General features: G+C 38.9%; 1 protein-coding gene across 3 annotated transcripts in view; it reads right to left on the reverse strand.

Moving 5' to 3' along the window:
- The window catches only part of GADL1 (glutamate decarboxylase like 1), an 81,991-nt gene continuing 67,901 nt past the window's right edge, over window positions 1–14,090 (reverse strand). For all 3 annotated transcript variants that reach the window (XM_064704708.1, XM_064704710.1, XM_064704709.1), the window contains exon 15: window positions 1–2,688. In XM_064704708.1, coding sequence (XP_064560778.1) covers window positions 2,515–2,688 — 174 coding nt within the window. In that variant the 3' untranslated portion in view covers window positions 1–2,514. The remainder of the gene's footprint in view (window positions 2,689–14,090) is intronic.

Genomic DNA, 14,090 nt, shown 5'->3' on the forward strand with positions numbered 1-14,090 from the left:
AGGGTGTCATTTACTTCACTTTTTATTAAAATCACCAGCTACAAAATAGACATTTTGTACATACTACTCCAACATAAGTAATTATGAGAAAATTACATTAGTCCTGAAATGAAACCATCATATTGTGCACCTGGGACATGGTAAAGGGTCAGAAACAATGGAAAATACATGGAGATTGGGTAAGGTACTCACATCACACTGGAAGGTTAACGTATAGCTTCAAAGAAATCAGTGCACATGATGATCAGAGACTTATTTTCTGCAACTATGAAAAAAATTCCAGTTTACTCTCACTTAAAAATATTATAGCTACTACTGCTAGAGAAAGGAACTGTGTTACTTCTGCCTGACATGTGCAATTAGTGCCACAGTGTCTGGAGAACACGAAGAGAAACAAGACAGTAACACTTTTTTGATCGTGGTGGTGCCACAAAACACCACAGACCAAATTCTTAGCTGATGAAAGGTGTTATAACTTCTCCATGAATCAAAAAATCAGGTACTCACCAAGAATCTGGACCATAAACAAAACATCCTGACACTGTATTCTGTCTTTCCCTTCAAGGTCAAAAAAAGAGAAGGAGAAGGGGTAATGGTCCTGTCTAACTCAAGATGAAAGAGCAAAGTTGTCCCCTTCATGCAGCATTCCTTGTGCATTCTGCACTCCACCCTGAGTGACTGGGAGGCAAAAAAAGCCTTATGGGCCCTGAACTTAGGCTTTCGAAGATCAGGATAACTGGTATAGCCAGAAGCACACTCTGTCAAAAAATGATGGAGTGATTTATGGGTATTGAAGAGCAAAACCCAGGGGCCATGTTGTGATATTCATTTTATTATCAACATGGGTTTTGCTTAAAGTCTGGTGTATCACTATGACAGCACAAGTCTATCCATTGCAGGACACTGTTAAGGGCACCTGTCAAGGGCTGCAAGTGACCCTTGCTTTTAACCACTGTTCTGGCTATGTGACCCCCCTGGTTATCATGACCTTGTTCAGCTATGCACACCATCATCCTGGAGACTGGAAGTAGGAATTTCATGCAATGTTGGATTCTAGTATAATGTAGGAAATGAAAACGGGAAGCTTTGTGTTTAAAAACAGCTTTCAGGAGGACAGAAAACATCATAACAGGAAGGTTCATAGTGGTCAGTGCTACCTCAAATACAAAATAAGGAGCAAACAGCAAAACATTAACGTTGAGCAGATGTTGATTACAAGGTGAAAGACATGGCTATTTCCATTGGTTTGCTGCAACAACTTCATCACAAGAAATACATTTCTATCTTTATAAAATGGATTATTTTTATGGAATAAAAAACAGATGAAAAGTATAGTCTAAATCTCACCACAAAGACAAAGCACAGAACTTAATTTTGTCATTTAAGATTGACCAAAAATGTTCAAACTGTTCATATCCTAAAATCACAGGAAGACCTTCTCTAATCACCCTACGGTAACAGCAGAGTACAATTACAAATTATACACTGATAACATAAGATCAAGTAATCTCAAATCTGTAGGAAAATATAAACAAACAATGACAAATAAGCAATTTTGCTATATTATTAATATAAAGTAATCATGCATAAAAATATATATCTTCCAGGTAAATATATATTTTTTTCTCTGTTAAAATTTTAAAGTGCATCTAAAAGCTTCTAAATAAATCTTTACACTTTAAAAATAGATGAAGGTGAATAGCAATTCAGAAATTATAGGTAACTCCTGTTGACAAAGAAGTAAGGAGTTCTAAATATTACCCCAATATTTTCAGCTCTCCTAAGTGGTGATATTTTGGATGGGCAACACTGGCAAACACAAACTGGACCAAATGACTGTGTTTCATAGAATCACAAAATTCTATGGTTTGCAAGGGACCTTAAAAAGTCATCTGGTTCAATATTGGTTACTCAGGGCTTCGTGCAGGAGGTTCCTCCGGGTGTGATAACTACACTGAGCCTCATTGCACTGTCTGCCTGTGCTCACAGTGGAAAACCTGGGCAATGCACCTAGTTAGGTGGCCTTGAGGAACTCATTTCACATAAGTTCACAATTTCCAGTCTTATCATGTTAATTACCAAACTAAAATATTGACAGAGTAGATAAGAGAATTAACTAGCATATTAAGGCTCACTGACAAATCCACTCGTAATAGCAACTTCAGAGGAATTTTGCCTGCATGCATAAGTGACCAGTTTGAGCTACACTGTGCACAGGCACCCAGTAAATAGCTGCCTTTCCTGGGGCACAGACACCATTCTCAGAGGAAACACTTCCCAGAATGGCAGCAATGGTGCTGGAAGCACCAGTCTGTCCCCCAGGCCCTGTCTGCAAATGCTTTCCTGTGAAGGGGTGTTCTACCTGCAGAATTCTCAACATCAATCTATAAAATGACAGTTTCCAAACTCTCTGTCAAGCTTTTTACTAGTTTCCACAAAATAGCACCAGAATGCTGCTGCCACTCTCTCCATAAATATCACACATGAGCAGCACCTGATGCTGTGGAGCTCCAGCTACAAGTCCTTAGCGAGAAGCTCGATTTCATCCAGCAGGAAGTCCATGTCCTCTCGGCTAACCTGCGGGCTGATAACCACTTGCCGGAAGAAGTTGACTTTGCCCCGGTGAGGCTGGTACCCAAGCATCATGCTGCCCTTCTTCATCATCCTCTCCTTAATTGTAGGAGCAACCTGAAAGTAGAGACAAAGAAAAGGTTTGATGTCACATTCAGAAATACAGCAAGTTCCTGAAAGAATTGGAGCAAGATCTAAACCCAGGTGCTTGAGGCATTGATCAGTGACATGGGAAAGGCTGGGTAAAGGTCTCTAGTCTTCCTGCTTTAGATTAAAGGTCTGAACTCAGGAAGAACATCAGCTGCAGCTACTTAAAGGCAGGGTTTGTCTCCTTGTGCTAACCAGGCTAAGCATGACTTGTTGTCCTTAATGACCCTTCTCCACCACATCTGCAAAGCAGCTGTCCCTAGAGGACATTCTGCACTGAACCCCTGTGAAACTCAAGTTGCCAAAAACCTCAGTGTGATGCAATAATAAAGACAAGGCCTGATCCTGGCGTGTGAGATTTCATCTCGTAGATTTACAATGTGAGTAGCTTTTGGCTACACCAGTCTTGTGCTGCATGGAATGAAATCTTACTGCAGGAAAAAATCCATGAGTGACACTGGCAGAGTCAGGTCCTTATAGCAGAGCATTTGATCTCATCCCAGCAGGGCTCTTAATTTGGGCCAATCAATCTTGTGCATAGCTTAAAGCATGTGAGTAGTTCTGCACTGTCATGCTTGAAATAGGTCATAACCTTAAATGCATTCTGGACTCTTCCTTGGAAGGCAGAGCTAAGAGTTTTGACAGGAATATTTTTTAAAAGATCTTGCATTTTTTATATATTAGTAATAACACCAAGGTATTTCAGAAGAGTGAGTTCCTCTCTTTCTCTTTGTGATGGTTTGACTTTGGACTAAGAAAATAGGTGTGTGACCTAACCTTGCTTTCTGCATGAATTTATTTCAGCTCTAAAACTTTGTGCCTGATTTGCAAAAGAAAAATTATGATGCCGAAGTTACCTAATAGCTTTATTTTTACATTACATATTTCAGTAGTCTTTTTTGCTTAGATAGAAACAGATAAAGTTCTCAGCATTAACAGCCTAGCTTTGCTGTGTTTCTTTAGTGGCCAAGTCCCCTGAGAATGGGTCACAACAGCAGAGCAGCAGCTGCCATTTTCTCAAAACAACGTCTCAACAGCATAGACGTGAGCAGCAACTAGTTACTTCTAAATGCATTCATCTAGTTTGCTTGTGGGAGTAGTGTGCAAATTAATAACAAATTTAATTTAATTTATTTCTTAAAAAGTAAAATAAAATCCTCTCCACTTCAGAGCAAACATATTCCAAACTGCACCCACACCAGCTGTGTCCTGACATTACCTTGACACTATGACGTTGTGCCCCAGAGGTGCTGTGCTGGGCACCATGTACACACAGAAAAGTAAAAACTTCTCCACCTCTGTCCTTGACAGAGCCCCCAGGTGACTTCTGCTCATGGAATAAAGACACTACAAGTGCAAGGGGAGAAGTGAATTCTTCTTAATACACTTTCTCAGGCTCTTCTTTAAGATTCAAATCCCTATGGCAGCTTTTAGCCTTTATTGATGTTCCATCACAGTTATTTCATCTTTTGTATCACACTATTGATTCTTTTCATCCCAACACCTGGTGCTCCATAATCCATCATCCCAAAATGTGCAGTAGTGCAAACAGAGGCCATGAAAGCAAAAACATTTACAGCTTTAGTAATTTGAGGACTGTAAATACACTGCATTTCTGTAGGGCTTCTCTTGCGGAAAGGAAAGGTAGAAAAACCTCACTTTCATGATCTCCTTTATTATCTCATTCATCCTCCATGCTAATGAACCTGTCATCGTAATTTGAAATGCATTCATCCTTTTTTGAAAGCAAAACAAACTCTTCCTAAATAAATAAAACAAAAAAAATTGATTTATAAGCTTTTGATGGGATTGGTTTTGGAAAGATTTCCATCACATATTCTGCATGTTCTTTTTGCTAAAGTGATGCAGTCAGTGTAACAAAACTGTCAAGGATCCTATCCACAGAAAACAATAAGGAACATAATCTGTGTTCAAATGTTTAAGCACATGTCTCACAAAAGAACAATTAAATGATACCTGCATGCTGAGGCTTGGGTTTGAGTGGCACAGGGTATGACTGCTAACAGAAGGGAAAGGCAGCTACCACTTTGCAGCAGAAAAAATACACCTGTAAGAAACTAATTGCCTAGTGAGGAGTTCAATGAGTTTAATTCTCACTGAAGTCAATGAGAAATGAAGATGCTCAAATATCAGAAAGAGCTGCACAGCCCCCTTCAGGATAGGGTCCTTGGAAAGCAATTTAGTGAGAGCGAGATTGCTTCACCAGTCCAATTATTTTCCTACAGAACTTTGTTCAAATTGCAAATCTAATTCTTTATGTGGCCCATCTGTGGAGCAGTCTCAGAATTTTAAGTGTAATATATCCTAAACCTGAAGGTCTCTTTTCTCCTTTGCTCACCTCACCTCTTCCTTCCCACTGTTAGTCTCCCCTGCCAATTTTCCCTGGGGATTAGTGTTTCAAACACTCACTACAGAATAAAATCTATCAGACAGGTTCTTCTTCCACCTCAGAGTGTGGGGAGGAGGTGGATGTGTGCAAGGCCATTCTACACCAGTTTCCCACACTGCACTGTGCAGCCAAAGCTCAGGGAGCTTTGCCTAAGGATTGATGGGTGCATCACAGTCGGCATGTGCAGAGCTACACAGTGGCTGTAACAGCTCACACCTCCCTTACTCCTGATAGCAGAGCTTTTTAAAACAGGACAAAGATTGCAGAGTAGTTTAGCTCCTTCTCTACCTACTTGAGTGACAGGGTAATCTCTTTGCCCACTCTCAGCCAGCACTCAGCCACACTACCAACAATAAAAAGTTTTAGCCCTAAACTTTAGGCTGTTTCTATCAAGTCCAGACCACAGCTGATCCTCATACATATTTACAGGGAAGATGCCGATGCTTCTTCCCAGCACATACACGCACACAGCAGTATGATAAGTTGCTGGGGTCAGCTTAGACACTACAGCTGAAGTATCTAGTGCTCCACAGGGACCAGAAGAGCAACAGATGTCCTTCTCCATATCTCAAGTATCCTTGAGAAAAGTGATTCTGCACAGTCACACCACAGCACAACTTTTTCTTTTTTTACTTTTAAACCTCTGTGTCCTACTAATTGATCCATCAATGACATTTAATTCGAATTTCTCCAACACTTTAGGAATCTCCATCAGGCTCAGGTTATAACAGCATAGCAAACTTCAGCAACCACCATTACAGTCTGACTCAACAAAAGGATTGAGCACATTCTCAGCAGGAGAATCCCATACCCAGTGTCTCCAAGAGTTAGTTCCCAAATTTGGACCACAAAAATCTATTCAGAGGACTTGACAAAAGTCCTATTTGAGAAAATTTCTTCTTCCAAATATCAAGGCCTCCGAAACCATTCTCACCTTGGTGAAGGTATGCAAGCCTTATTCTTAGGCCAAGAACAGCCTTCGAGCACATGGGTTTGTTGTGCAAAGGGAAACAGGCAGAGCAGCTATGTTAAATAGGTTATGTTCTCCACTGAATAGGTAATGACTCCATTAGTCATGGCACAGTATTGTGCTTTGGAATTCAATCACCATTAGCTGCCTTTTGGTGAGCATTATGGACATTTGTAAGCACTGGTTTGTAGATTTTATTCTAATAACAAAACAAAAGAGAAAAATCACAACAAGATAACAAAGTGCTTAATTTGTTCAAAGCACGTAATCTCGTTGACTTCTAAAATACATACCCCACTACCACCAGTTTGTAGTTCAAGTTGTACACTTGGTTCAAAATAGCAGATACGTTACGATGTGAAAGAACAGAACAGAGTTATCTGGATCCTTTGTTCATACAAGGTAAATGCACCGAGCCCCCAGCCCCAACTGCACTGGAGCTGCTGGGTATGGATAGCTAAATAACTTGTCCTAAAGAGAAGCAGAATTACCCAAAATATCCTACCTTGGGTTTTTTTTTTTTTTTTTTGGTTGTTTGGTTTTTTTTTTTTTTCTGAAGCAAAGAAATCAGCACCTACTGTTTTAATTAACCCCCTGTTTCCTACGCTGATGTTGTCTCTGGCAATTGCAATTAACAGATATGCTGAAAGTGCAAGAAAGCTCAGGCTGGAAAACTGCAGACCGGCTTGCTGATAATGGAAGACCATGTTAACCTTGATTATAAATTTATTTCTCTAGTACCTTCCTTTAATCTGTAAGTTACCTCATTTTAGACCTAATTGAGTATTTTCAAACTGTCCCATCACAAATTATATTCCCTGCCCCTGACACATCTGTTACCTGGATGCCACCAGGTATCGCCCTCATTCTCACAGACTCCAGCTGGATTTCTCCAGTCGTGCCTGATGCTACATATCACAACAGTTTTTTCCAAACTGTAGGCTAGAGGCTATAAGCTTTAAAAGCAACATTATGTTGGTTTTTGGTTTTTTTTATTTTATTTAAACACTAAGACAAAAGGAGCGAGTTGCAAAATTGCTAACAATGCTGGGTAAAAATATTCTGCTAAGCAATGATTTTATGAAAATATATTGCTTCAGGGGAAGAAAAAAAATGTGAATTTGAAAAATAGCCTAAGATAGAATCAGCCAGAAAAATAGAGAAACCAGGAAAGACTAAACTTTTTCTAAACTTTGGAAACAAACATATTTTGAGTATTTGTTTCAAAACACTGTTTTCAATTAAAACTTAAATTCAATTGAAAATTCACCCATTTTTATTAAACCCATAGAAAAGGACTGAGAAAATTTAAACTATGCAAATTGCTTCATTTTAGCTTGCCTGAAAACAACTTTCTGATCAACTGGACCCAAGAATTTCTTTCAGTTTCTCAATTCAATGGCCAAGCAAAAAAGAAATTCATTATTTGTAAAACCATAAGTATGTGAGATCAAATGTTTTATTTAAGCTGACACTACTTAAATAAAACATCTGTAGAATTGCTGTCCCTTGGAAAAGAGAAGAAAGCATGAGAAAACTCATGGGACTGCCCATTCTGTTGGCCAAACCTGTCTGGACTTCCCATGTGAACAGCTTTGAGTAGTGTGGATGAGTCTAAATGTGCTGACCCAGCAAGGACTACAAAGACAGAATGCCTACACAAACTAGTGTTAATATTGGCAACTGCTATCAGAATCATTTTTCCAAATCTTTTGAACAGTTCCCAGGTGGTTGAGCATCTCTGCAACACGAAGTTGAAGAGTTATTACAGTTGCTGGCAGCAGTAACTCCAGTCATGGGACATCATTCTGCTTCCCCTGATATTAATTTCCAAAATGCCACAGACTTCAATGGAAGCAGAATGCAATTATCTAAATTTCCTGCTTAAGCCTCTGCTTCAGGTGGCAGTTTGCAAACAGCTTTCAGCTTTTTCTACAGAAAGCCACATTCACAGTAAATCAATAACCTTTCTAGGGATCCATAAAAGCAGGCTAGACAGCTTTGGAAGAACAGGAGCATATTAGCAGCTCAAACTATTTCTCTTCCTCAAATACAGCCTTGATTAAATTTTCCAAGGTACAGAACACCACATGAGGAACTGGCTGAAGATTCGTAGCTAAAAGACAAAAAAGCTGCCCTTTTGACAAAATGGAAAGATCACATTCTCACGATTTCACAGATATGGGAAACACATTTTGTGTTCTTGTCTAAATTGTTCCTCGCAATGGAAGACAAGTTTATACAGAACAGTCCCTCTCATCTGACCACAAAAATCTATTTTGTCTCCCCCAGAAGGGGCAAATTTTCATTTGAAAGTTCATGATTTTTACTTAAAAGGCAACTATTGGCTGTTCAAAGTCTAACAAGTTATTCTTCCTGCTAGAAATGATCCGTTTGAATTCAAGCATTTTCATAACAAAACAACCACTGTACAGCAATTACTACAAAAAAAAAAAGTCAATACAATAAAACCCCAATTTATAAAGTATTTGGACACAAATTTTTACATAATGACTATCAATTTCAGGGGTTTTTAACAGTACAGTTTCTTATCATGCTTAAATGATAGAATAGGGGTTTGAAGTACTGGATACAGACTCCACAAACAGGACTGGTCCCAAACCCTGCCAGAGGCTGTTTGGACAAAAGACTACATCTCTTTTGGGTAAGACACTTCTTTTTTCCTATATAACCCTTCAGAACACTGAAGTCTTTATGGGGTCATACATTGGTGAGGGTTGGTCTCTTCTCTCAACGAACAAGAAATAGGACAAGAGTAAATGACCTCAAGTTTTACCAGAGGAGGTTTAGATGGGATGTATTGGAAAATTTCTTCACTGAAAGGATTGTCAGGCACTGGAGGAGTCTGCCCAGGGAAGTGATTGAATCAGCATCCCTGGGTGGGTATTTAAAAGTCATGTCAATGGTTTAGTGATGGACTTGGCAGTGCTGGGTTAATGGTTGAACTCAATGACCTAAAAGGCCTTTTCCAACCTAAATGATCCCATGATTCTGTGATTCTATCTATTGCAACTGGCCAACACACTACACCCTGGTACAAGTGGGCAGAGCATTCACAAGGTATGATATATGTATTTTATAATTTCTGTGTTGAGCAGGTTTCACAAAGACCAGCCACAACATGCCTGCTGCATTTCCCAGCATGGCTGCACAAGATAAGCTTGATATCAATTATACCAGTCAGTATCAAGTAAGAACAGTAGCTGACATTTTAATATCCATCACTGGATGCAATACAAATGAACAAAACACTTTTCTTGGTAGGCTGCAATCACAAATCTAGCTAAATACTATAAATATTTGGAAATAATTGTGCTTTCATCATATTTTAACACCGAGAAAGTATATTCCCCACTGTTAAATATCTTTTCTTGCCTTTTGCTGCAACATCAGTTGCTGGCTTTAAAACAGGCTTTTCCCCTCCTGGTGATAATTAAAAACAAACTCAGACCATTTTTCAGCTGTCACAGCAACCAGGACAATCGAAATACCAAATATTTGCACACCCAATCACAGCTTTGTTCCTGTAGCCAAGGCTCTCTGTAAAACCCAAACATGTTTTTCTTTTGTCTAGAATTTGTTCTGGGCCCACATCCCTAAACCACTAATAAATTATTGCCTTACACTATTGCGCCAGCGTTCCCTTGTGCCACACCACGCAACAAAAGCAGAAATAAGTGCATTTGTCAAAATAGCAGTAACCACTTCCACGTTCTTTGGGCAGCTAACATACCAAAGAACAGATGCTGCTGCATTTTTGTCCCAGAACCAACATTCTCTGTGCACCTTCTACTTACACTCAGGGCTGCACAGTATGTCCACACTACCACATATTGCACATCATCTTCCCATCCACTGCTTTTTGCCAGAGGACTTGTTATGAATCCCAAAAATCCCTGAAAACTACCGGAATAATAGGAGATGGTGGGCTGGTTTCAGATTTTGATTGTCTTCAACAACTTCTTTAGGCTGGTCACTTATAAAGAGACTTATATACAAAGAGGCAAGAGAAAATAGCGTTCAGACAAAGTATTGGCCTCTGAAAAGGAGGAGCCAGGACAAACAGCCCCCAGAACAGAATCAGCACTTGAACAAGTTTGTGTGTGTTTTTACTTACAGCTAAAAAGTACACTGGTGAACAACATGGTTTTCCAGGTGCACAGTCCCATGTCTGCTTCTGTCTGAGCACAAGTGGTTTTTCAAGACAATTCACATGGAATTCTTCTTATTTTTCTGTAAGTTCTGTGTTGCTTTACCAAGATCTCATTAACAAGCCATGTTGAAAGTGCAGGCATTAAGAAAACTCCAGAGGCTAGCACACAACACTATGATTCCAGTGTTCTCATCTGTTCAAAAGAGTTGAGCACTACTGGTTTTATAAAAGTAATTATTTTAAAAGCTTTCACAGCTTACACGAGGCTCTTTGTGCACCATTTTATTAAGTTCCCATTTTAGTGACTAGGATTTCCAATCTTTCAACCCTGCCAAAGCTCCTCTTCTCCATTCAGGATGAAAGGGTAGCATGTTGTCTGGAAAGCAAGAGTTACAAAAAAAAAAATCTACCCTTTTGGTTTACACACACAGGACTGAGATTCCCTCCCACTCCATTGAGGGAATAAAGAAATCATAGTGCAATGTGAATGTCTGGGGCTGAGAGGGACACCTTACAAAAGGAGACAGTTGCATTAGGTGGTGACACATGTCACCACCCAAAATTCAACATTCTTCTAGTGTAGAAAAAGGCATGTCACTTCAGAAACTTGGAATTATTCCCCACTGTTAAGATCTTATTTACTATTTGCACAAGTCAGCTTCTGGTAGAAGATACCAGCACCTTTATTTTCAGTACAGTAAGAATTACAGACCAGCAATGCATATTCTTTAACGAGACCTAAGGAAAAATGGGTATTTTAACAAAATTAGGTAACTTTCATACCTTCTTTTTTTCTCCTTAAAGTCATCATACTGACTTTCTCAGAGGCTGCATACAATTCCTTGGGGAGCATGAAGGGATAGTGCCTACCATGACCCAAAATGCCAACACAAAAGCAAGGTAGTTGTCTAAATTAACAATTAGGTACTCACCTAATTTAACATAGTAAATTACCCCACTTGCCCCTCCACACAGTGAAATACAAGACCAATAATTGTCAGTTATCAAAATTATTTTTCTACCTGAGACTCCTTTTTGTGAAGCCTGATATGGCTATGAAATAAAAACCACTGAGCCCTATTAAAGTCAACACATTTTTCCCATGTACATCTTGCCCCCAGACAATGTTCACTCCAGCTCAGCCTTGCCCCTCTCCTTGTTCCCAGTGAGCTGTTTTACCTTTTTTTGGTTTGTTTTTCCTTTTTTTAAATCCCAATCTGAAACCCAACATATGTTACAAACCTCTGTGATTAATGCATGGACAACCAGGAAACTGAAAGAACAAAGGAGGATCTCTAGGGTGTCAAAAATGTGCAATTCTATTGCAGTCTGAAAGGGTGAAAAATGAAAGGAAAAATAATGAGTTGCACCTATGAGTATTTGCAAACTAAAGAGTCAGAGTATAGGTAATGATGATTAATAACAGTCTGAGGTAAGTAGAACTAGACTGCAGTCAATCCCTAGATAATTTAAGGTCAGTTGAAGGGGGAATAGCAGACTGGGCACAAAATTTAGAAATCATTTTCCAAGGATTTTTTACCTCAAAGGAAAACATGAAATAAAAGATCTGCTAACCTTGGGGCTAAACCCTTAGAGATATAGATATATCTCAGTATTCAGAGGCATAGATGAAATTTTCTAGTCCTGCACACCAAATTGCTCTGAGGACCTTATTCTTTCACCAGCCTGACCAGGTATTCCCTACTTACCATGGTAAATGACACAATTTCCCTTAGTGCCACATCTACCTATAAATCACACACAATCAGAAAGAAAATAAAAGTAGGGTAAAGTACTTGCATGTTTTTGTCAGGGTTCTGCACCAGCATAGATAATCTTACAGAGAAGGAGAGAGAGCAAGAACAATGTTTTGAGCTGTGAAAGCAATTATGATCTGCTACACAAAACTTATCCATTAAAGACTGATAGACTCCACTTCCTTTATTGAAAAACTCCATAAATACAAATAATCATCCTACAAAAATTTAGAAGTTTTCTGATTGGTGTGTCTGGAAAAGGTTCTCCACATTAATCAACATTCACCTACAGAACTCTGCCACTGAAGTCACAGGAAGTTTTATAGCTAAATTCACCTGTGATGGAGTTAGACTAACCCATGTTTCCTTATAAATATCACCCATTAAATCATCTATTACATTTGAAAGGAAGGTCTGAATATATGCTGAATGGACATCAGTCTCAAGGATTTTCAACTAGTTTAGAGAAATGCTTCTCAGTTATAATTTTCTTAGACTTGTAGATATTTCTAACCATATTGACCCCTTTTGAGAGTAACAAGAAATTCTTCCCTTGTATGTATGAAAAAGAAACATATTCCATCTCTTTCCTCTTGAAACTCTTACAGCTAAAAAGGAATCTGTACTTAAAAAGCTGAAGCACAAAATGAAATCCAAAGTCCTATAAACAACTTTGTATCTCCCTACACATGAAGGGGCAGGATTTCCTCCCACTAATCCCCAAAAATATTTTTGACACCACTCACTTCACACAAGTATAAAGACTGTTTAATCACACAGATGATGCAAGCTGTGCACCTTTTCTGTGGCATTAATAGTGATTGATTTTTTCTCAAACATTTCTGAAATTTCTTATGAAGCAACAGCAAGGAAAGACAGTTTTATGTGAAGAAAGGACAGTTTAGGGCCCAGACCTTTTTTTCTTCTATCTGCAAATTCAATGTTTACCTTCAGTTCCTGAAAGAAGTGTTTGATGCAGCAGGAGAGAAGTGCAGCTCCCCTCTCCTCCTAGTGAAGTTGGTGATAGGAAACAGAAGAGTGCTAATGTAATAAGTAGATACTAATTTAAGTGGACACAAGTTTAAGATTTATTGACCTGAGAGCAAGAGGTCAATATTTATTCAGAGAACAATAAATCTTTATACTTCCTTCTAACAGATGTTAATCCAATGTATTATTAAATCCATCCTATTAAAGTTAATTAGACTGTGTGTCCTCTTGAGCCTTGTTGCCAATAGTCATTAGTATTGCATAGGTCATTATTACTGTGCTTTGATAATTAAATCATATAATATTGGATAAAATTAAATATATGGGGGTAGAAATATTTATTTTCCTGTATCATGACTAGATGGTTGCCAATTTCATTAGGTTCTCCTTCATGCTGCTATAGACCTTTCTTACATTGTTCTGCCAGGACAAGCACAGTTAAGGAATCAAAGGTTCTGTTTAACTATGCCACGTTTCAAAATTTTCATTTGTCTTAAAAACCTGATGCTCTTAAGGCCACAACAATCTACTTGTCATGCTCTAGGCAGGTAAGAAGGAGAGACACAAATCAGTAAGTAACTACTGCTAGGGAAAAGAAAAAGAGAAAAGGAGCCATACTGATAAGTATAAGTGAAAAACTCTTTATATTTTGGAGTTTTACAGTGCTTTCCATCCTCACATTTCAATGTACTTCTCAGATAAGAAGAAATACTATTATCTCCACTTTAATCTCTGAAAGGAACTGAGTCACACAGAAAGGAAATAATGACTGAGATCTTAATCACAACTCTATGCCCAAGCTAGACGTCACTCAGGTACATTAGTGAGCAGGACAGGGTATTTTTAGTGCAAATTGGCCTTGCAAATATTCTTGCAGAATGCACATAAACTCATCCAATTTGGGTCAAAGAGGTTTCCTTCCAGGAGGAGCCTCAGCTGAAGAGCAGCAGCAGCAGGATGCGATGCAGAGTGCCCCCCTTGCAGTGCAGATGCCAGCTCTGCCACAGTGCACACCCAGGGCTGCTGACTGCTGAGAGCTTCACTCTTGGTGAAGGCTCAGTGAGGGATCAC

The sequence above is a fragment of the Zonotrichia leucophrys genome, chromosome 2 (assembly GCF_028769735.1).
Source record: "Zonotrichia leucophrys gambelii isolate GWCS_2022_RI chromosome 2, RI_Zleu_2.0, whole genome shotgun sequence".
NCBI classification, from domain to species: domain Eukaryota; kingdom Metazoa; phylum Chordata; class Aves; order Passeriformes; family Passerellidae; genus Zonotrichia; species Zonotrichia leucophrys.